This window comes from Agelaius phoeniceus, chromosome Z (genome assembly GCF_051311805.1).
Source record: "Agelaius phoeniceus isolate bAgePho1 chromosome Z, bAgePho1.hap1, whole genome shotgun sequence".
Lineage (NCBI taxonomy): Eukaryota > Metazoa > Chordata > Aves > Passeriformes > Icteridae > Agelaius > Agelaius phoeniceus.
In genome coordinates this window covers 73,242,424-73,265,746 of record NC_135303.1, presented here as the reverse complement: position 1 = coordinate 73,265,746, position 23,323 = coordinate 73,242,424, and the positions used below count along the sequence as shown (strand labels likewise).

At 36.0% G+C, this 23,323-nt stretch overlaps 1 protein-coding gene across 4 annotated transcripts in view; it reads right to left on the bottom strand.

Annotated features, from left to right (window-relative positions):
• The window catches only part of ADAMTS6 (ADAM metallopeptidase with thrombospondin type 1 motif 6), a 144,199-nt gene that overhangs the window by 58,031 nt on the left and 62,845 nt on the right, over positions 1-23,323 (bottom strand). For all 4 annotated transcript variants that reach the window (XM_054652324.2, XM_054652325.2, XM_077171332.1 and 1 more), the window contains exons 10-11: positions 10,603-10,749; positions 1,492-1,633 (exon numbers count right to left, since the gene is read on the bottom strand). In XM_054652324.2, the coding sequence (XP_054508299.1) occupies positions 1,492-1,633; positions 10,603-10,749 (289 nt within the window). The remainder of the gene's footprint in view (positions 1-1,491; positions 1,634-10,602; positions 10,750-23,323) is intronic.

Below are 23,323 nucleotides of genomic sequence, written 5' to 3'. Positions count from 1 at the left end.
TTAGGGAATCCCAAAAAAAACTTTAAAAAAAAAAAGAAAGCAGAAGGCAAAAAGCAAAAATAACCTATATGTCTTCATTACTTACAGTTATTTCTGGTTTAGAAACTGGTTTAAGAAAGAAAATGCACTGTACAGTATGATCATCACAACAATGGCTACACAGTTTAACAGTGTTTAAAAAACCCTACATATATGTGGAAAAGCCAGGTTTTGCACATTATGAACTTTCCAGTTTAATTTAGAATGCAATATGTCTCCAAAAATGGTGCTATAAATCATAGATTAAATAGCTGCAGATTTCCCTAGTCTACAAATAAAAGATTGTGGTGAAAGTTTGTAAGGAAAAAAGAAAACTAAAATGGTATGATTTAGATGAAGAGACAGGAAATAGGGCCATTAAGAACAGTGATGGGAAGTGAGAACCTAAAGAGGAACAACAAAGGCTAAAAGAGGCTTGATGAGGAATCAGAAGACTCAGAACTAGTTAGCCAGCTGCATAGTTCTTAGATCCTTTCCAAAATGCAAACTGCCAAAGAGGCATCCCAAATAATATTGCATTTATCACCCCAGAAATATTAAAAATGGAATTTCTTGTTTTATTTCATTATTTTATCTGAATAATCTAAAAATTTAAAATTATTAAAACTATTTACTTTTAAGCCATAAGATACGTTCTCAATGTTTACTTAGTGTGGTCTCAGCTGATTATTTCATAACAAGCATAGCAGAATGCTTTTTTGCCTTTAACTGCATACTTTTGGCTGGAAGATTTTAAGTAAATATTTGTAACACAATGACCTACATGTGAAAGTTTTTATTTCTACTGTAAATTTATTTACTTTAATTATTGCAGACTGGTACTTGCAGCCAAATCTTTGCTAGTACTTTGCTACTCAGTATTTTATCCAGCTATCTAGCTTCATGTTCATCTATTCCAAGAACCATAATTCATCTTTCAAAATAGATATCTGAATAACGTGAGATGCAATAGACTCAATGTCAGGGGAAAAACAAACAAACAAGCAAACAAACAAACAAGAAAATAAAATCATATTTGATAAATTAATACAAGTACAAAAGGGGCTCCAAAATGTAGCTTTATATGGAGAGATTAAAGCCAAAACCACAGACTTCACGTTTCAAGATTAATACAATATAAACCTGATCTCAATCAAGCGAAGTCAGTGAAAATTCTCAATTACACTTTACAAGGATTGGGCTCAAGTGTTCTCGGCTCTTTTTCTCCCTACAATTAAAGAACAGCTTACCCAGCTCATCGTTACCCACATTTAGTGTACAGCACATACAAAGGGCTCAAGCAAAAGATGCAGCATAAGGATTAAAATTAACCCTTTGCTTACAAATTATGGCACCGGACATGCTACCGGAAATCTGCAACCCACTACTACAGCTAACTACAGATTTATGCTATAAAGGAATATATACAAATAACTAAGCAGAACACTCAGCATAAGGATTAAGACTTCTTACCCCATATTTACATTGGCGGGATGTTGCTCCATACTGGAAGCGACACTGTTCATCAGCATCATACACCTGACCTGGGGCCACAGCTGGATAAAGAAAGTCACGCTTGGGAGGCTCATTATCAAGGCAAGTACCACGGCCCGAACTGTTCAACATAAAGGACCAAATCAATTAGGAATTCTACTGACTGTAAATCACAGTAATGATATTATGTATCTAGTTATTACTTTTAACAGTGCTGGGTGTGAAACAAATATGATTGCAATAAACAGACACTAAGAAGGTACACCCATATAAACAAGAGAAAATATTTAGAGGGAATTAGGAAGTTAAAATAATTTTTCATCATTATTATTTTTAAAAATGCTTATTTTAGATTGTGAAATAATTTTATATATTATCCTTTTTAAAAGTGTGATAATTTCTGAGCCACACAAGACTGATTTTCATTTTTTGTTTAGGATTCCTATTTGTTTTCACTGAAGAACAGCTACGTTTAGTCATAGAATGAAAAAAAAACAAACAAGCAAATGCAAGAAATTCAGTTTACAATTTGAAATTACCCTTCTGATCCTTCAAACAGCAAAATATAATCTTATAGATAGAAGCAGTTCAACTGGTTTATGTAAAACTAAAACACATTCAAGTTTCAACATGACAAAATGTTTATAGGATCAGGACCATAACATCCAAGTTTTTCTTCCATTCGAGGGAAGAAAATGGTTACAGAGGTAAAAATTCTGCAGGAACTTCAAGTTTACCTATACTATGATGAGTGAAAAAATTTGTATTTGTATCCAAGATCTTTTTTTACTGTACTAATAGTTAGTCCTAAAAAATTCATGTTGGAACCAAAAGAATCGTCTTTGCAAACTTCAATATTTTCTTCTTTTTATATTCACTGTTTTGTTCAGTGGTTGATGATTTTTTTCCAAAATATGCCCATATTCAACCACAATATTTTAGTGTAGTGGAATAAATGACAAAGAAAGCCAAAACCAGACTGAGCTCTGTTTAGAAAACTTTGTACTTTGCTAAATACAATTATTCAGTTTTATTGGGTCAGTATGCATAAAAGAGGACAGATGCTTTTTTACTTTCATTTCACATGTGAATAAGTGAGGATTTTCAAAGAATTCTTATGGCAACACTTAAAATTTTTTTCCGACATTCCTACCAATTTTGCCAGCACTTATGTTCTGTTTTTTTCCAAATCTTTTCCATGCACCTTGCCAAAGGAACGTAATTTCAGAAGTGAATGTTCTACACTGTTTTTTGGAGATCTCCAATTTTCTATACTTTTCATCTGCAGATAAAAAAAGAGCAAAAAGCGTCCTTTAACTACACATTTTATGCTCTTATTTTAAATCTATTTTGATCAAGTCTTTGAAATACTAGAAAAGATCCTTTGGAGAAATGACGAAACAACCTCTGCCAACCTTCAGAAGGTGGCAAATAGCAACTAATGCAAGAACCAGGTAAATACTGGAAAAAATACAGTATTTGATGACAAATTCCAAGGATTTCGGTGTGATTCACCTGCATGCATGCACACACACCACACCAATGCATCCACTCAGTTGAAATCTACTTTTAAAATATCAACTGTGTGGTTCTGACATAAAAAAAATGGTGTACTTTCCCCTTTACCTCATGTAATTGCTGCAAGTATATATATTTTCTAGCAGCAGAAGTTGGGAAAATATCTTTCAATCTTTTAAAATATGTCAGTGTTGTATTTTGCATATATGAGAAATGTATGTTAATAATTCCAGTATTAAAAAACTGACATACAGCTGATTTTTCTGCAACGTCTGGACTAAACTACAGATAGCATCTTTCCTTAAACAAGCAGTGAGAAGTTTAGCATTTGGCACAGCTTGAGCTAGTATTGCCATATGATGGGAACATTTCCATAGATTCCAAGATTGTAGTTGACAAGATGGCTGTAAACTGCTATCTTGTAAACAGACGGCTGAGGACACAGCATTTAAAGAAACCTCATTACCTTTGGTGACTTCCCTCCACAGGCATATGTACCCCTGCCCAAATTAGATTACAGAACCCATTCTAAATCTTTAAATTTGTAAATGCAAATCTATACCTACTCTATGAGATACACAATGGCAGAAAAGCAAGTCATAAATCCTTGCATTGAATACAAAAATATGACTCTTCTGCTCTAATTACCAGATTTGCAGCTTAATGAAAAATTGTTGTAGTAATTAAGAAAAGTATTACTGAGAAGTTGTTCTCTTACTAGCTACATTATATCACAACCTCTAGACTGAAAATTTATTTCTGACTTTCCTTCTGCTTCAGTTCTATTATTTATCTCAAGCAGTCGAGCAAAACTGACCCTTGATACTGCATTGCAGGAACTGAAGTATCCTGGAAAAGAAATGGCATGATCTTTATAAACACATTAATAAAACCAGAGACTTTCCATTGGTAATGAAAGGTCTGACCAAAGCTGTGCAAAGGATGAATACAGGCTGAGGACCATTTAACCTTTCCAGAAAACTTTTACAGGACTTGGGAATGGTCCAATACTCTTGTGTGTATGGCCCTGTTCTCTCTTTGTTCCATCAAAGCAAAGCCCAAATACTTGAGAAAAAAAATTATGTTAAATCTAGGGGAATGAACCAAAAGGGTCCAAGAAGATTCATGGTTTTGGAGAACTTTATAAACAGAGATCTCATAGTTATTATCAGTCAGGCATATAAAAGTGTAGATGTAAAAAAGGATTGGAAAGAATGCCCCAATTTTTAGAAAATTTCTACTCATAATTGCTTTTGTGCTTTGTGATTTTATCTTCTACAGGTAGTATATACACCAAGTCAAAAAATCTACAGGATATCCCTGCAGAGCATTTGCATTTTTTAACATGGCGTGGATAAATCTTTAATGCCTACAACAGAAATAAGATGATCTCGAACTGACCATTACATTCTATTACTCTACAAGGTACTAATAGTACTCACAGTTTTTCTCATTTTCCTAACTTTAGGTTAATTTTGTGAAGTTTTATGGGACATACTGGGACTTGTTTCAATTATGAAATAGCTAAGCTTGATGTCATTTCAGCCCAGAATTCCAGTGTAGTGTCTCCAGAGATCATTTTAAAACACTCTACAATATAATTTAAACTTTTTTTTTTGTATTTTAATATCACATGACAGCAAATTACTCTTCTGTTTGAAAGGATAACAAGAATACTAGAACATTCTAGGAAAGTTTAAGATTTCAGGCTGTGATCACTACTAACTGCTCAACCAAATTAATATCAACCAGGGATTAAATCTTTACAGACTGAACACAAAACTCAGGATCACCACCTCAGCACAGATATCACAGTTGTATTCAGGACCAATAAAGAGAAAAAGCAAAAACCATGGATGTAGATCTCTCAGGGTTTATGTTCCTATTACAGTATCTATTCCCAAATATCCCTACTTACATAGTATAACTCAACTCCTTCAATGGCTGAAGAAAATATCCCAGAACACTGGCTCTGAAAATTGGTTTTGAATGTCACACAATGGCTTAATTCATAATAATTATGTGGATTATAATGCAAGCTACACTTAATGATTACAAATTAAATGTAATATAAATATTTGTGAATACCTGTTATAGCTAAACAATCATATACATAAATACATAAACTGCTATCGTACATAATGTTTTATTTAATTCGGATCCCAAATTAGTAATAAAATATGAAAAAAGCAATAGTAAAAATTATTAACAAAAACAGAGAGCATTTTTACATATACATACCATTAATTATTTACACGCCAATATATCTGACTCATAACAGAATCCTTACTTCATATTTATAAGTATAAATTGATCTCTTAGAAGCACTAGGTTACAGTTCTGTACACGTTACAAAAGCTGCTTTACTTGACATTAATGGGTAAACTCTGCACATTGCTCAGTAGTCTACAGATCTAGGCATAAATATTTGTAGAATCTGGACATAAGTAACAGACTGAGATTTGGATTTGGTGTACTTTCAATTAAATGAAGCCAAATGCAATTACTAAATAAAAACTTTCTTGAATGTTAGGGAAATTCAGATTTACCTCTCACTCTTCTGATAAAATCTACTTCTTTCCATTCTTTTATGCCAAGGTTGGCTCTGTCTTAGTATCTATTTCATACAAAAGACTCTGCAATTTTGCACAATCTTTTCATCACACTCAATGTTCCTTGGAGCTCTTTTGCTTGGAGGTAGTAATTTGCTGTTTCTTTAATGCATACTATCCCCCATGCTTTCCTGTGTTCCAAAGCTTAATTTTATTCATTGGAATAGCCAGCAGCTGTACAAGGAAAAATCTATTGGATCTATCATAATCATCCTCCCTCCAAAATCCAATTTTAAGAGTTCAGGAGATACTAATATATAAAATACTGGACCAATCATTTATTTAATCAGATATTCTACAAATAAGTTAATGGAAATCTGAGGTTGATTCTGCCCTTTACAATTTCTTTATATTTAAATAAATCAAAAGGTAGACAAAGAGTAATTCTTGCAAAGTAAACATTCAAAGCCATACTGCCGTCCCATAATTACAGAAACTCTTAGATCTTTTTTTCAATGAAAGAGCCTTTTAAGTAAAACATAAGACTTGCAAAGTTTCAGAAATCTATATCAAAACAGGGCACATTTTTTTTATTTCATTGCCTGTTAGTAAAAAATAATTTAAATCTTAGTATAATTTAAAGAAAATAAGTAAATTATAATCCAAAATATAGGTCAACACATGCAAATTTTCTCCACTGATTTGTAGAAAGAGATATTAAATTTTTATAAGATTGATCTGATCTTATCTTTCAAAGCTAGTCTTGGTTTATACTTTTTTTCAAAAGTTACTTTACATTTCTGGAGTATGAGGGAACTGGCCAGTGTGCCATAGATAATATATGAGACATATCCTATATTTACCTTGCATATCCACTTGTACATTTAAGATTCTTGGGCAGATGATATCTGGACCAGAACACTGAATGATGGCTTTTTTTTTTTCCCCTATATTGTCTGCATGGGCTTGCTTGGACCAAGATAGTTTTGGCTCCCTTCCAGAGTTAGAAAGTTGTGGCCTAAGATCTAAATCCTGCTGTATGGCAATCATAGAGTGTCTCCAAGAATTTCCTGTGATAGATCTTAATGAAATAATTTAAGATTCTTGGTTCTCCTCCATCTTCAAAAGACAATCCTGCCTTTGAAAGACAGAGCTGGCTATCTTGCTTCTCTTAACTCCTCTCCTATTACTGGACAAGAAAAACAAACTATGATTTCAGAAATCACACAGTTTTTTAATACCAAAATGTAGAAGTTATATACACACACACACATGTTGAACAGAATTAAATTCATACTAATTGTTTTTCAGCCACTAAAATTTTAGGCTTGGTTCTTTTCTCCTATGAATAGATATTACAGGTTTCTACTCATCTCACAGAAGTCTCTGTCCCCTGAGACTGCCCTCCCAGCCTCCAATTCTCAGTCAGTACTACAGTAATTAGTTCCATATAATGTTAGTGAAATTAAAGCCATTGCAAAGCACTTATGAACAATTCAGTTGATAAACTGAATTATGTCAATCTTTCACTCTACCTAAAAGCTTGATAGACAACAGCTATTTTAAGCTTGGCAGACAACAGCTTTTATGTGCTTCAAGGAATGTTTTATCCAGAAAAAAAGTACTTCCTTTGGCCATTTCAGTATCTATGCTGGTTGATCACCCTTGCTGAGAGTTTTAGTAGACCTATTAGCATTACAACTTTGTTTTGTCTTAGGTCAACCTTTGAGCCATATTCGTCCTTTTTCCAGCACTCCTGAAAAATAATTTGCTTTCCCAACTACTATCTGACTGAACCCTCCAGGTGATACTTCATGGTTACTCCTCAGTGCAAAACTGCTGTAGCAAGTGGTAACCTGAGCTGGTAACTAGTAAATTCACATTAGCCTTCCTTACCATAAAATACTGTAAATGTGTAATGAAATTCTATCAAAACTCATTCCAGTTGCATTAACATAGTACCATGACAGCATGGCCCAAACGTGGGCAGAGGTCCAAAGATATACATTTAAAAGGTCTCACAGACCTGGTTTCTGCTTGGTTATCTGCATTTAATACCCTCAAGTCCTACCTTCTTGTTACACACAACTAAATGAATTCCAAACCAGCTTGGCCTCTAAAGCTCTAAATCAGTATTTTTCTCACCTGTTGCTAAGTCATCAAGAAATATTAGGGGGAAAAAAATAATTTTTCCTGTGAGGATGCAGACTCTTCTAAAAGCAATCACAGATATGTTGCCACATGAAACTTGCTATTATTTTTTTGATTCTTGCTAACTGTTTACTACCTGCAACTGAAATATAGCTGCTCTCAGAGCTGCTCTGTCTTAAGGAAAGGTGTGAATGGGTAAAAAGTGATTTTGGGTTCAGTTGTCCTGAAGGTATGTTTTACTCTAACAGCTGCCTGTTGTCATTGAGATTGTATAAAATCTGGTGAGTAATCTAGAAACTAGAGAAACAAAGTACAGTTTTACAGACTATCTACCTTATGAAATAATCAAATATTTTAAGGAATAAACTATCAATTCATTTATAGGATATTAGATCCACAAACAAGAAGAAGCACAGATTTATAATGAATAGATCATGCTTGAGAAATCTGACATTTTTGAAAACAGATTCCAGGATTAGTAGATGAAAGAAAAGTTATATTAAAGTTATATTTAACACTGTATTCTATACAACAGAAAAATCTACAAAAATCGCAATGTGTAACATAATATGTGTCCAAGATGGCTTTGAGAAAAAATAACATCCTTATTCCAGGTTACAATAATAGAGCTGAAGTATTATAAAAAATAATTTATCATTGAATCTCCTATGCACAGGTTGTTGTTTTTCTCTAGTTCAAATATCACTTAGTATCTTCAGTAATGATTATTTTTGTGAAATTCATTTTTGGTAGTAATTTGAGTAGAGTTGCAAACACTGGCAATGATAGAGAAGTATCTCAAAAAACCTGAGGAGATTAGAACTATGGAACCAGATCAACAGAGTACTTCTGGCTTTATAGCAATATAACTACAATTTCACTGCCATCCCACAGATTTCAAAATTAAACATAAATCAAACCTATGGAATGGAAAAGAATAATAGAGGTGCTAACAGTAAATAATAAACTAAATCAATTTTAAAAAAAGGGTAAAAATGCTCAAGATAAAAATGTTTTAACTGGCAGTAAAAATTCAAAAGACCACTGCATGCATCAGGCTAAAATTTGAAACTGTGCAGGAGCATATGAACAAATGTTCAGCTCTATTACATTTGCAGAATAACACACACCACAGAATTTTATCATGTTCCTTTCCTTTAAATCCATAGATAAGAAATACATCTTCACTTTATGTTGAATTATGTCCTCATTAACAGACAACTTATTGGATCAATTATGGGATCAAAATTTAGTTTTTCGGTGAGAAGCAACAAATAGAAGTAAACAAGACAGAGAACAGCAGAGGTGTAACAAGAACAAGCTCTCAAATACTACAAAATAATACCTGAACAGTAAGCTTACAGTTAAAACTACAAAGCTGTGAAATAATCTCAGAAGATATATGAAAACCATATTCTTTTTCACAGTTAAAACCAGACTGCAATGACATTCTAGAAAGAGGAGAGACGACTAAGAGGAACAGCATTGAATTAACATAAGTAATTGGTAATTATAAAACAAAATAGCTATGTATATTTTTTTAAATAATCCTAGAGTTAAATTAATACATACATATATATATCCCCTTAGCAAATGAAATTATATTGTGAGAAATCTGTACCACACATATATGGTAAGGATGATTTACTCATTTACTGCTTTAGTTTAGACTAAAATATTCATCTTAAATAGCCAGTATATGAAACTGTGTGGATGCAATACTTCCTCTTCCTCTGAATAGCAGCAATACTTAAATGTTAGTGTCTACCCACTGACTCTACAGAAGTTCAAGCACCTTGACAGCCCAAGCCAGTGATTCTCTGCATCCTGAGGGAAACTACATTAGAACAAATCTAACGGTTTGGGTCTAGATGAGTCCCTTCAGAAAAGATACAGAAGACAGCATCTTATTCTGAAGTTAGATCCCTAAAAGAAAAGTAGATGCTAATTTCTTAGTAGCCTCATGGTTAGACAATTGACTGGTTTAAGTCCCTCTCTTAAAATGCAGAGTGTCCGAATTTCTGAACAACCTGTATTTCTAAAGGGCATGATTGCACTAATGACACTGAAGCTGCCAACTAGCTGTTATTTGCTTCCAATAAAGACTATCTTTCAGCATCTAAACAAATCTGTTAAGAATCTGTTCTCAGTGAACTCATGGTTATATGTACTTGTCTTCAAAATTTAAAACACATACAAGGCTTCATTATGAATCATCAATATATATAAATGTATATATTGATACATTTCTGTGAATGACCTATTTTGACTGTCTGATTTTTTTCATACTGAAATTTCAGGTAGCAAGCTACTTCTGGATAAAATCACCACAGAAGTAGAGGTTGTCAGAATTTTAAGGTACTAATATAAAGATCTATGCCATCCTCTTCTATAATCTTTATATTCTCGCCTGTAGTACCAAAGAACATTGATAGATAAAAACCCACAAGATTGCATGAAAAATATCTGAAGAATTAAATGCAAAACAAACAGGGCTATGACCATCTTCCCTTCATTAGATTCCCTCACATTATGTATGCTAACAAAACATGATCCATAGATAAATCCTGCCCTCTTTTATTTCCCACTCTCAGATTAATGAAGTAATGAGGTATGATCAGAACTTTAGAATCTTTTGAGAAGATTAAAATCAGTGGAGAACTGTTAAGGTGGTGAATGGAGTAAAAGAAGCTTTTGCCATTACATTGAAATAATGCTCTACAGAAATAAAGAGTTTTAAATGACTCACTGTATTTCTGTCTATTCATTATAAAAATGTAAACCATCAGAACAGGTCAGTGTATCGCTACAACTGATCCCAAAAGGTGTCAATTTTTTGAAAACTCATTTTTCTTGAGAGATTACTTACTCTAAAAAGCTGGTGATGTAATCCCGACTGCAAGCTGACCAGGAGAAAGGATTGGTGTTTGCTGTAATATGAGCTGCCATTAGCTTTGCTGCTTCATGACCTTTGGTCCCACAGGAATTTCCAATTCCATCATGATTCATACCAAAACTGCCCAAAAGAATAGGAGAGAAACAGCCCATTACTTTTCCACAGCATCATATATAGCGTAAAACATAATGTCGCCTTTACAGCAATCACGTTGGACCTAAAAGAACACAGTGCAGGAGAACTCCAAAGTAGAGAGTCAGTTAAGTTCTGTTTAATTTATTCAGGTCTCATAATACAGCACAATGGCATAACCCTCTTCCCTTGTATGGATTTTTGGAAGCATTTTGTTTACTAAAGCTTTTAGAGAAAACATAACAGTATTATTGCAAGACAAATACAGAGCACTCAAGCCTTTATTTGTTATGGTACCTGGATATGGAATATTTATTATAGTGCAGATTCTTGGATTAGTAAAAAAGGACTAAGAATAGGTACTGTTGCTGTAACAATACACTATATATAGGCACAGTGCAACTAATGATAATTCAAGTAGAACATGGGTTTTGCAATTCCTAGGACCATCCCGTATGGACACTCCCTCTCTGTATCTACTCACAGAGGGACTTGAATCCCTCCTGTCAGAGCTTTGCTTTGTCAAAGAATGTCAAAATGAAGACAATTAAAAATCAGCAGAAAATGAAATAAAAAACCTCTGGATGGAACTTGGCCAAAAGAGATTTTCAGGAAAGAAATTAACTTTCAAGAAAAATTATATGACCCTAGTAAAAAAATATCCTAAAGAATCCTTATTCTTCTTATTATAAAATAATCCTTATTCTTATTATTATAAAACTCCACGTTCTTAGTCTTTGATCAAATTCCATTCAATCACTTGGGGAGAAAAATTTGTTCCCTCATTTCTTATTTTTTAAAATTTTAAGCTTTATTCAAATTTACTCCTTCCCAAAGGCTTACAAAATCAGAGGGGCAGATTAAAACAGTGCCAAAACTGAGATTCTGAACTCCCAGAATCATACAGAGAAGTCTGTCTTTGAAGTCTTCTGTATGCTAAAAGGACTGACTCTCTGATTTCTTACTCATCATTCAGGAAAACAAATGCATTGAGGTACTCAGTTTTGATTTTCTGTTAACATTTAGGGCTGATGCAAGAACACACAAGAAGTAGAAGAAAAGAAACTGACCTTTGTTCAGCTGAAAATACCACTTCATACCAGCTCACGACACTTTACTCACTGAAATCAGTGCAGTTGTGTTATATTAATCTGAACATATTGCTCCAGAATATGGTATAATACCCCAAGAGTTTAATGTTACCCTGAATTTCAATATACTGGGTACTATTTCACCTCTTCAGATGATCATAACAACCTACAAGTGAAAGGCGTTGGCAACCATTCCTTCCAAAAACAAAGAACATCAGTGAAGGATGGATGATTCCTACAGGATCAGGAAGGACTTCATAATCAAAAATGCATGGCTGCCTCACCTATGGGATATGTCCCTATGGAATACATATTCTGCAGCAATGCCCGCATGTGTCTGGCTCAGTTTGTGGTATCTCACAAATGCAGAAGCCATATACAGTATTATACACTGCAAAAGTCAAACTGACACCTTAGACTATTATATAATCAAATAAAGGATGTCCCTTGCTTATTAAAAACATAGCTTTAATCAACTCATCTGAGAAATGTACATAACACAATTAAACTTTCAGACCAGTGTTATTTCTTATGATCTTATCAAAATCCATTTGTATTAGGAGAGGAAAGAATTTAGATGTCCTGTGCAACAAACTGAACCAGAATTTTACAATTAAAAACATGTTTTATTTACCTGTTCTCAGCGGCAATTATTTCCTAGAATTTAGGGTACTTCAAACAGAAACATTCCTTTTTCAAATGTCTCTGTACCATTTCTGAAAACAGAAAACCTTATTTTTTAATAATCTCCATAAATTACTCTTTTATAGAAACTATTTGGATGATTCTTGTATTCAGCTTATCTCTAGTTAGCGTATTCCATTTGTTAAAAATCCTACAGACTTCAGTTCTCTGGGAAATGAAATTTTTATCTTTTGGCACTATACTTTTTGTATAAGTAAAAGAACAAACTTCATAGTTTAATAACCTTCCTTCTACCTGCTCTCCTTGTGAAAAAGACAATGTTGGTGACAGTGGCAGTGATATGCCTGATAAAAAGCATGTCTGTGAATGGAAGTCATAATTTCTGACGCACATGGGAACTCAATCAGTGTCTTTCCAATGAGCCAATAGTATGCTTTATAAATATTCATTCTCCTAAATCATCCATCCCTTTCCAAGAAGGCTTTTCTACTTGTCCTTGCTTCTGAATTTAAGAGGAATGTGATCATGAGGTGCAGGTAACTTTTTCTGATGTTTGCAGAAGGGTTTTACAACTACTGTCATCATTTCCAAAGATGGTAGTGGCAGCATGCCATTACAGTCCAGTAACTTGCCCTCCTGTGGGCAGGATTGCAGATGGAAACACATTTCTGACCAAATTACCGGTTTTATTTCCATCAGAACAAGCTGGTCATATTTGGCCATCATTACACTAAAACTATGTCTTTACAAAAGCATGCTTGCAATTGGATTGTCATGGAAAAGTAGAGAAGAAAGTAAGGAACATAAAATATTCTTTGTGGAGCCACTGTTATAATTTGCCTACCTTTTTCAAGCTCACTAAAAATACACAGACTTCTTCCTGTCATTGGCTTAAAAAGCCTGTCTAAAACTATCAGTATAATTTTACAAGAACAGCCAGATGGGTGAGCAGAAACTGAAATCTCCTCAGCTGACACAGAAGTCATTCTATGAAGTTATCTTTCCACCTGCCATGTCAAGGTAGGATGTTTAACCCAGAAGCTCTTGCATTTTCATGCATTAATGGTCCTCATTTCCAGGAGAGCACTTACTTTACATTAAAGAATTGTGCAAAATAAGAACACTTAAGAACTTTAAAATTATAACTGAAACTCTCCTGCAAGTTATCTCTAGTTTGTATGTTTCTTAAAAAATTCTAAAGCAGCATATCCTAGTAGTGCTCACTGCCTTGTTTCACTTACTAACATCTGTAACTGAATAATTTTTTTTTCCTTTGGCAATATGTTTTTCATTATATCTGAAAAAAATTATCTGAGGGAATTATTTGTAATACGCATCCAACTTACGATCCAACCCCAAAAATCACAGGGGAGATAACTAATGTCAGCTGCATTGAATAAAAGGGCAATAGATAAGCAGAGACCCTGGAGTATAAGCAGAGGGAAGGATGTGAATATAAACTTCTTATCTGCCCTTCCTTTATCTTGCAAGAAAACCATCACTACAGGTAGGTCCCTACAGTTTCATTTGGTTACTGATATGTTTGGTAGTTCTAAACAATGGTGGTTATGGCTGCCAAAACACTTATTGCTGATACATATGAAATTACAGCAGTCATTTTTGTGAAACAGCCAGAACGCTTCTGTCCTTATGTATTACTTAGACACTTCAGATCCAGAAAAGACAGATCCACGCCAATCTGAATGCATCTCCATATTCTTCACTGAGATCTATTTTGTATTCCATGCACTTTATTGGCCCCAAAGTTACCTTAAAAATGATACTCCAGTGAAATGTTATTTCTCAACCAATTATCTCTGCTATCCAGCTGAAGTATTAATTATCTTCATATTAAACAATTTCCTAGCTTTCTTAGGGCTTGGAGGATTCAGAAAAGCGCAGATTGTTTCATTTCTTTAAATACAATAGAGAATGTTAGGCTTTTTTGTTTCTTACCAATTCATGAGTTACATGAATTTGACCCTTCTTTTTTAAGCAGTTTATGTTGCTCTGCCACAGAACAGCATTAGGAAGAAGAGTGCCAGAGACAGAATTGTGAGTCAGGTGAGGAAAAAAAGTTACAGGAACACAAGCAAGAGAAATACTGTAAAGTAAAGTACTGGATCTCCTTGTCCATTATCTGAAGCATCTTTACTGTGAGGATATGTACAAAAAGTACATATTCTCACAATAAAGAATTGGCACCCTTCTCCTAAGAGAAAGAAAAGCAACTTACACCTAAAGAGGTTTGATGATACTAATCATCTGTACTAGGAGGTGAAGACACATGCTAAGAGTGAAATGGGTTATTTTCAAGTGAGTATCTTGACCCTAGGTACATTGCAAGTAATTCCTCCAGTGTCTCACACTGACCTAACATTTATGGAGATTGACATAAAGGATAGAGTGGAGTCATAAAGTGTATCAGTGAAAAACACTTTAAAAGTTTCTAAAGTAAAGCTCTGCCACAGTGTGGGCATGCTTGTGCAAGTATTCTTGTATTTGACAGAAGACCTAGTGAATCATAATTTGCTTGGAGAAACTGAGTTTATTATATTAGAGGCCAAAATTTTCACAAAATTTGTATTAAGCAATTTTCCACTGTATTGTACTTATTCTCGTAATGGTTTAAAAAGTGTAATTTAAATCTATATATGTATTTCATATAGCTTAGAATGTCTATTTAAGGCCTACATTGAAAAATTAGAACTGTTAGCTTCCCTACTTCTGTAAATATAGGCATGGCTTTTTCTTAGTGTCAGTAGAAAATACACGAGGGAAGAAAGGGAAAACTACCATGTTTTAACATTATTTTGTTCAGCAAAAAGTGGGTGAATCTGAACATAAACTACTATTAAAGAATAGTAGAATTTTTTTCCCTACAATATCAGAGCTATGAGCTACTTGGAACAAAGCACAATTTCCATGTGAACATGGTAATTTTATTAATTGTTCTTGTGTCTACTAGGAGTGAAATATTTGTCAATTTTTATGAGGTTATGGTAAATGTTGGAGACATTACAATCATCAGATTTTATGCTTTCTCAGTAACAAAAGTAAGCATTTTTTCTTTACTCTTGTAAATATTTCCCCCATACTGTCTCTTAAAAGAGAATTTTCCTCTTCCCATGTAGCCCTCCTTATAATTTTAGCCAATGTTATAAAAGTATTGGTTGTTTCTACATAACAGCATGAAAATTAAAATTTACTGTTAAATGACATTACAAATGAAGGGAAAAATAATCAAAAAGTATTGTCTCGAAAAATCAATTTTCTTAATTTTAGGATCCAAACATTGATAGCATGTATTGAAACTACCTAACACTACATATTCCTGAAGGGAGGAATAAAGGTTAATTAGTTACTTCACTTTCTATTTCCATGTCTTAACATGGATTTTAACATTAACTACTGACTTCCTGCATTTGGACATCATTCTGCGGTTTGGAGTATCCCTAATGCTTTATTTTGAAGTAAAGCAGAATTTTAAACTTGGGTGAAATATATTAGTGCCCTGAAAACTTAGGAAACAAACTAATTCAATAATAGGAGGTTTATAAAAAGCATAGCTGCCATAATTTTAGCACACTTCTATCATAATTTTTCCTATTTACTTCCTAAATATAGTTGTTCTCTCAGTTATGGATGATGACCAAACACCCCACCAACAATTTATATAAAGGAGCATCATTTAGTATTAAATAACATATGAGGCTCTTAAAAGCACAGCAATTTCTAAATTACTAAAAAACAATGGAATTCATTCAGAAACCTGAACATTCTTATGGGAAAATGACAGACTTCTGTGAGACTGTTACAAAAAAGTAGAGCACAAACTTCTCCTGGACTACACTGCCATAGCTTCATAGCCTTCATGGCACAACAGTAACATCAAGTAAGGCTTGTATGCTACACAAAGCCAACAATGCAAATTCATCAGGTCTTTAGGCTGTAGGTCAAAGTGGAAAATATTGGCTCCAATCAGGAAGCAAACTTCTGAAATCAGATGTCCTTTGGAAATTCAAGATGCCCTGAAGGTTATGATAACCTTCCACTTCATCCCCATTTATTCTTCTTGTACTTTTGTTAAGACCTGTGAAGTGCTACAATGTTCAGTTTCCTTGATAAAAATGCTTTGATGTTAGAAAAATTATTTTAGTATTGCAAATTCTGAACTTCAAATAGTATTTCAGATATGTAGAGAAAGACTTTTAAAGAATTTTTAAAGTCTTTTCTAAAAGACTTTAAAATAGGAAGGTATTTTAAATATAAACATGTCACAGAATTGGGGGTTTTGCCATTTGTTCATGACATTTTATTTTATATGCACGTCACTAAATCTGAAGTCCCAAAGAAAACTTTTTAAAACCTGCAACATTATAAAAGTAGACATAAAACAGTGTTCCTTTAGCAACAAAGAAAAGGGCAGGAGATGGAGGGTGGGGAGTGAGAGAGAAATAGTTATGCATGGTCTTACATGGCTTGTGGACACATTTTGGTTATGGTTTTTGTTGGTTTTATTTCATTGGAGTTTTTGTTTCTGTGGTTGGTTTGGTTTGGTTTCATTTTGTTTCATTTCATTTTGTTGGATTTTGTTTTGATTTGGGGTTTTTAAACTAAAAGAGATAGTTAAACTGTCCCTAAAAATACACACCATTTGAACTCCACCACTCTTAGACCTCTGGCAGGAATAAGCTTAATGCATTCTGTTTGTTGTTGAAGTGTTCATACACTGTAGATTTGAGAGAGACTGCCATAGTTAAAGACAGAAGACAATGAGAGAAAACAATGACACCTGCATCAACCAGAGAAGTGACAGGAGGTGACATTCTTACAATTCATTCTAGCTGTGTTTCAACTAGTTTTGAAAAAGCTATTATTAAGTTTGGTATACGTGTCTCTTGTACCTCTGACTGGAGTATTTTCTTTCTAGTTGTCCAAAACATTCCTTGACATGCATTTCTTCTAGAAAACCTCTCAGTGAAGGTTACTTTCACTAAAATGCAAGTCTTGTAATGCAGCTGAGATTTGACTAATAGTAGTAAGTTGACCCTGGCTGAATGCCAGGTGCCTGCTCCTCTCTTCCTCAACTGGACAGGACAGAGAAAATATCAGGAAAGGTTTATGGGTTGAAATAGGGACAGGAAGAGACTGCTCATCAATTACCATCATGGGCAAAATAGATTCAACTTGATGAATTCAGCTTGATTTTATTACCAATCAAATCAGAGTAGGAGTATGAAAAATAAAAATTAAATCTTAAAACAACTTTCACCCATCCATCCCTTCTTCCCAGCCCCAAATTTACTCCTGAATGGAGAATGGGTGTTACAGTCATTACACATCACTGCTGCTCCTTTTGCTTCACACTGTTCCCTTCTCCAGCATGGAGTCCCACCCACCCACTGCAGACAGTTCTCTACTAAATTCTTCAACATGAGGCCTTCCCATGGGCTGCAGTCACTCATGAACTGCTCCAGGGTGGGTCCTGTCCTCCAGGCACAGCCAGCTCCTGTGTGGGTCCCCCATGGTGTCACAGGTCCTACCAGCAAACCTCCTCAGCATGGGCTCCTCTCTCCACAGGGTCACAAGCCCTGCCAGGACCCTGCTCCAGCACAGGCCTCCCACAGGGTCACAGCCTCCCTTCAGGCATCCACCTGCCCCAAACAGGGTGCTCTCCATGGGCTGCAGGTGGATCTCTGCTTCCCTGTGCTCCTCCATGGTTGCAGGGGCACAGCTGCTCACCATGGTCTGCACCAGGGGTACCTCAGCTCGGCTGCCTTCTCAGTGACCTTGCTGTCTGCAGAGTTGTTTATGACACATATTCTCTCTCATCTTTTCTAGCTGTTGTTGTATAGCAATTTTTCTATCCCTTTCCTAAAATGTGTTATCCCAGAAGCCCTACCACTGTCACTGATGGGCCCACTGTCCTACCATTGTCACTCCATCCTGGAGTCTCTTGGCATTGTCTCTGTGGGACATGGAGGAAACTTCTGGCAGCTTCTCATAAAAGGCATCCTTGTAGCCTGCCTGCTGCTAAAACCTGGGCATGCAAACCCAATGCACTGCTCAGACAGGAAGCTCACTGGTCACTGAAGAATGAGGTACAGAGAAGCACCTCCTGAAAGTACCACCAGATTACAAGATTTACTCCAGCACTGAAGACCATCCTTCTCATATAGAAGGAGAGGTATTCATAATATTTTTCATTTTGCATACAGGCTGAAAAGAGACTTTGAAAAGTGCTAGAATTGCAGGCACACTTTAGCTGCATGAACTAAATGTGTGCTTGAGAGTATCGCTGCTCTTCATTTTGAAGACAATTTAGTCAATTGGACTGCATGTTCTTATTATTTCTCACTTTTTTTTGTCAAATTATCAAATTTAGTGTTATTACATCATCTATAAGTCAAGGTAATTCCGACTTTCCGAAACTATTTTAGCTACCAATCTTATCTACTCCTACAGCCCTCAATGGTTGTCTGTCATTAGTAAATTATTTTCTTACTCCAAGTTTTATGGGCAACTTTCTGTCGTAAGCCTAGTCCACTATCCTCATATTTTGACATTTCCTTTGTTAACCCATTTTTATTCTGTTTATTCTTTCTCACTCTGTTTTTCACTTTCAAAATCTCAGCCAATTCCTCCACAAAACTGTAACAGTGAATGGTAAAATACCTTTCTTTTCCTGATACACCTCTTCCAGTGGAATCTGGAATTCCTTACCAGTTTAACTAAATATGCTTTACAGCATGTATAGGACAAGCTAGACATTTTAGAATGTACCCAAATATAAAAGCATAGAGCAGAAAGCCACCTAACTCTTCTGGAGTGTTCCTCTCTTCACCAAGAGAAAAAGTCAAACTTTGACAGTTTAGGGGATACACACTCAATTCTCACTCCTGGTACAAGAAGTTACTGTTTGTGATTTTTGCTTATTAGACATCTTAAGCATTTTTGGTGTGAAATATATGATGGTAGGAAAGCAGACATTCTGTATGTCAAACATAAAATTCAGTTTTCTAGAGAAATTGTTGTGAAGTCTAAAGGGCCAACTTTTAATTTTATCTAATTCACAGAAGTACTAAGAGTAATACAAGGCTCTCTGAATCATGGCTAGGGAGAAACAATCATAAAATGTTAGTTTCTCCATTGTTTATGCCCTCAAGAAAGAAACTATCACTGTGTACCACCATCTTCAATAAAAACAGCTGGTAATGAGCCTGAACTGCTCACACAGCGGAACAGTACCAAAACTGGGTTATATACATATGAACAGTACAAGTGGTAAGGAATGGAAGCCAAAAATTTTTTTTTTAAAAAACTGTAACTATTTAACAGAAAGTATGACTGACTATTACAATCAGACTACCAGTTCCTTTAAGGTTTCAAGAAGTACTTCCCTATTATTCTTCAATAAAATTGAACTAATTTGAATCAATACAAGGTTAAAAGTGTTAAATTTAACACACTATGATATACAGGAATTCAGACTGAAGATCTAATGCCTTCTCATCACTGTATAATTCAATAAAGTACTAACAACAAGTTGCGCTGCTTCCTCAGGGAAGCTTATAAATTGAATTTTGGAGAAACTGTGGATAATCTATCAAAAAATTGTATTATCATAATTGTTCTCTTTTAATCACTAAAGAATTTTGATCTTCAATTCAAAAGTATTTTTAAAAACTCGGTATTCCATAGCAACTATACAATTAGTAAAAACATGATCTTTCAAAGTGCAATTGTCCCATTCTAAGCTAATTAGAAAGCTATCCAGAAAAGCATTTCTCCTTGAAAATTAAAAGACTGATAGTCTGATTGTGATTATAATGTTCAGTCATACCTTCTATTAAATATTTATTTGAGGGGAGGGCATTATTTCTTTTTGCTCACTTTTTGTTCCTCACTACTTGTACATATTTTTATGTGTCAATTCATCAATCATATGGATGAAGAGGTGAATGAAGGGCAGATGCCTGCTCAGCACATTCACTGAGGACACAGAGCTGGAAGCAGTGGGTGATACCCCGGAGGGCCATGCAGCCCTTCAGAAGAACCTCAGCACATTGGAGAGATGGACAAAGAAGATGGAGAGATGGACATCTGAAATACAGCAAGGGCAAGTGCAGGGTCCTGCACATGGGGAGGAACAGCCCCAGGCACCAGCACAGGCTGGGGCTGCTCTGCTGGGGAGCAGCTCTGTGGAGAAGGACCTGGGGGTCCTGGTGGACAAGAAGCTTCCATGAGCCAGAGTGTGTCCTGGTGGCCAAGAAGGCCAATGGTATCCTGGGGACATTGGGAAGAGCATTGCCAGCAGGTGGAGGGAGGTGATCCTGCCCCTGTACTCAGCCCTGGTGAGGCCTCACCTGGAGTGTTGTGTCCAGTTCTGGGCTCCTCAGGACAACAGAGACATGGAGCTCCTGGAGTGGGTCCAGCAGAGGGGTGTGAAGATAATTACAGGTCTGGAGCATCTCTCTTATGAAGAAAGGCTTAGAGGCAGTTGGGTCCCTTCAGCCTTGAGAAGAGATGACTGAGAGGGGACCTCATCAGTGCCTGTAGGTATAGGAATGGGAGGTACCAAGCCAGGCTCTTCTCAGAGATGCTGAGTGATAGGACAGAAACTGATGCCCAGGAAGTTTCACTTGGACATGAGAAAGAACTTCTTTATCATGCAGGTGAGTGAGCACTGGAACAGATTACCCAGAGAGGTTGTAAAGTCTCCCTTATTGGAGATATTCAAGAACAATTTGGGTACCACCTGTCCCATGTGCTCTAGGATGACCCTGCTTGAGCAGGGAGATTGGACCAGATGACACTGAGGTCCCTTCCATCCTGACCCATTCTGTGATTCTGTGTAATTGAGCACTCTTTTGTTGTATGTTACATATTCAATGTAGGTATGTCCTTAAAATGCTTCTATTTTTCACTTAACAATGAACTCAATTTCCTATTCTAAGTCTGAAAAGAGGTACAGCCAAAGAAAAATGTTTATAAGGCTCTCAGAAACAATTCTTTTACTCACACATGCAAGTAATGTCTAGTAGGTACTGGAAACTAGGAGATTGAGAGGAAACAACAACTTTGACATTTGTAGAGGCATTCTGTCACCGCAGGGGTAGAATGACAGGTGATGTGGCTACCACAAATCATAAATTTGAAGATTTTTTACAAAAAAACTTGTATAAAAGCTAAAGGAATGTTATTTCTGCATCTTATCAAATTAGCATTTGACATATCATGCCATCTCAAGAATTAGCTAGAAGCCTCAAAGAGCTGAGATTTCAGAATTTTAAAATACCTTATATACAAGAAGCCAAAAGATATGAAACACAGAAAAAAACAATGATAAAAAAATTCCTATGATCACAGAATATATGCTATCATTATATGTTGGGGTTTTTTTCAGTTTCTAACCAGTCCAAGCTCTTCAAGCAAATTTTGGTCATCATGCCATCTTTGCATGATAAAATTTCTGCATATATTAAATACTTTTGTGGGGAAATATTATGTACAAAACATATACAAATATCTCAAATGCAGATGCCAAGTGGATGGTGCCAGACTCTTCCCAGTGGTGCCCAGGAACAGGACAAGGAGCCAAAAACTAAAACACAAGAAGTTTCACTCAAGATGGTCCCTTCCAACCCTAGTAATTCTGTGATTCCATGAATATGTAGATGTATGACATAGGAATTAGAATGAAAATACTTTATTGGAAGATAGGGGGTTTTGTTATATATGTGACAAATTCACAGCAAGGTCACCTATACAATACAAAATTTTATTTACAGGAATTTGAGAACTATTAATATTTAGTGATTGGAGGAGCTCTTTCTTCAAGAAGGAATGCAGGTGGCGAGGGGAGGGGAGGGGAGGGGAGGGGAGGGGAGGGGAGGGGAGGGGAGGGGAGGGGAGGGGAGGGGAGGGGAGGGGAGGGGAGGGGAGGGGAGGGCGGAAGTGGCGGAAGGAAGTGGCGGAAGTGGCGGAAGTGGCGGAAGTGGCGGAAGTGGCGGAAGTGGCGGAAGTGGCGGAAGGAAGGAAGGAAGGAAGGAAGGAAGGAAGGAAGGAAGGAAGGAAGGAAGGAAGGAAGGAAGGAAGGAAGGAAGGAAGGAAGGAAGGAAGGAAGGAAGGAAGGAAGGAAGGAAGGAAGGAAGGAAGTGGCGGAAGGAAGTGGCGGAAGGAAGTGGCGGAAGGAAGTGGCGGAAGGAAGTGGCGGAAGGAAGGAAGGAAGGAAGGAAGGAAGGAAGGAAGGAAGGAAGGAAGGAAGGAAGGAAGGAAGGAAGGAAGGAAGGAAGGAAGGAAGGAAGGAAGGAAGGAAGGAAGGAAGGAAGGAAGGAAGGAAGGAAGGAAGGAAGGAAGGAAGGAAGTGGCGGAAGGAAGGAAGGAAGGAAGTGGCGGAAGGAAGGAAGTGGCGGAAGGAAGGAAGGAAGTGGCGGAAGGAAGGAAGGAAGTGGCGGAAGGAAGGAAGGAAGTGGCGGAAGGAAGGAAGGAAGGAAGGAAGGAAGGAAGGAAGGAAGGAAGGAAGGAAGGAAGGAAGGAAGGAAGGAAGGAAGGAAGGAAGGAAGGAAGGAAGGAAGGAAGGAAGGAAGGAAGGAAGGAAGGAAGGAAGGAAGGAAGGAAGGAAGGAAGGAAGGAAGGAAGGAAGGAAGGAAGGAAGGAAGGAAGGAAGGAAGGAAGGAAGGAAGGAAGGAAGGAAGGAAGGAAGGAAGGAAGGAAGGAAGGAAGGAAGGAAGATGGGGGAAGTTATTACATGTATTTTTAAATTATTATTATTATTCAGCTCTTATACAATTGCTTTGGAATTCCAAAACTCATCTACACTA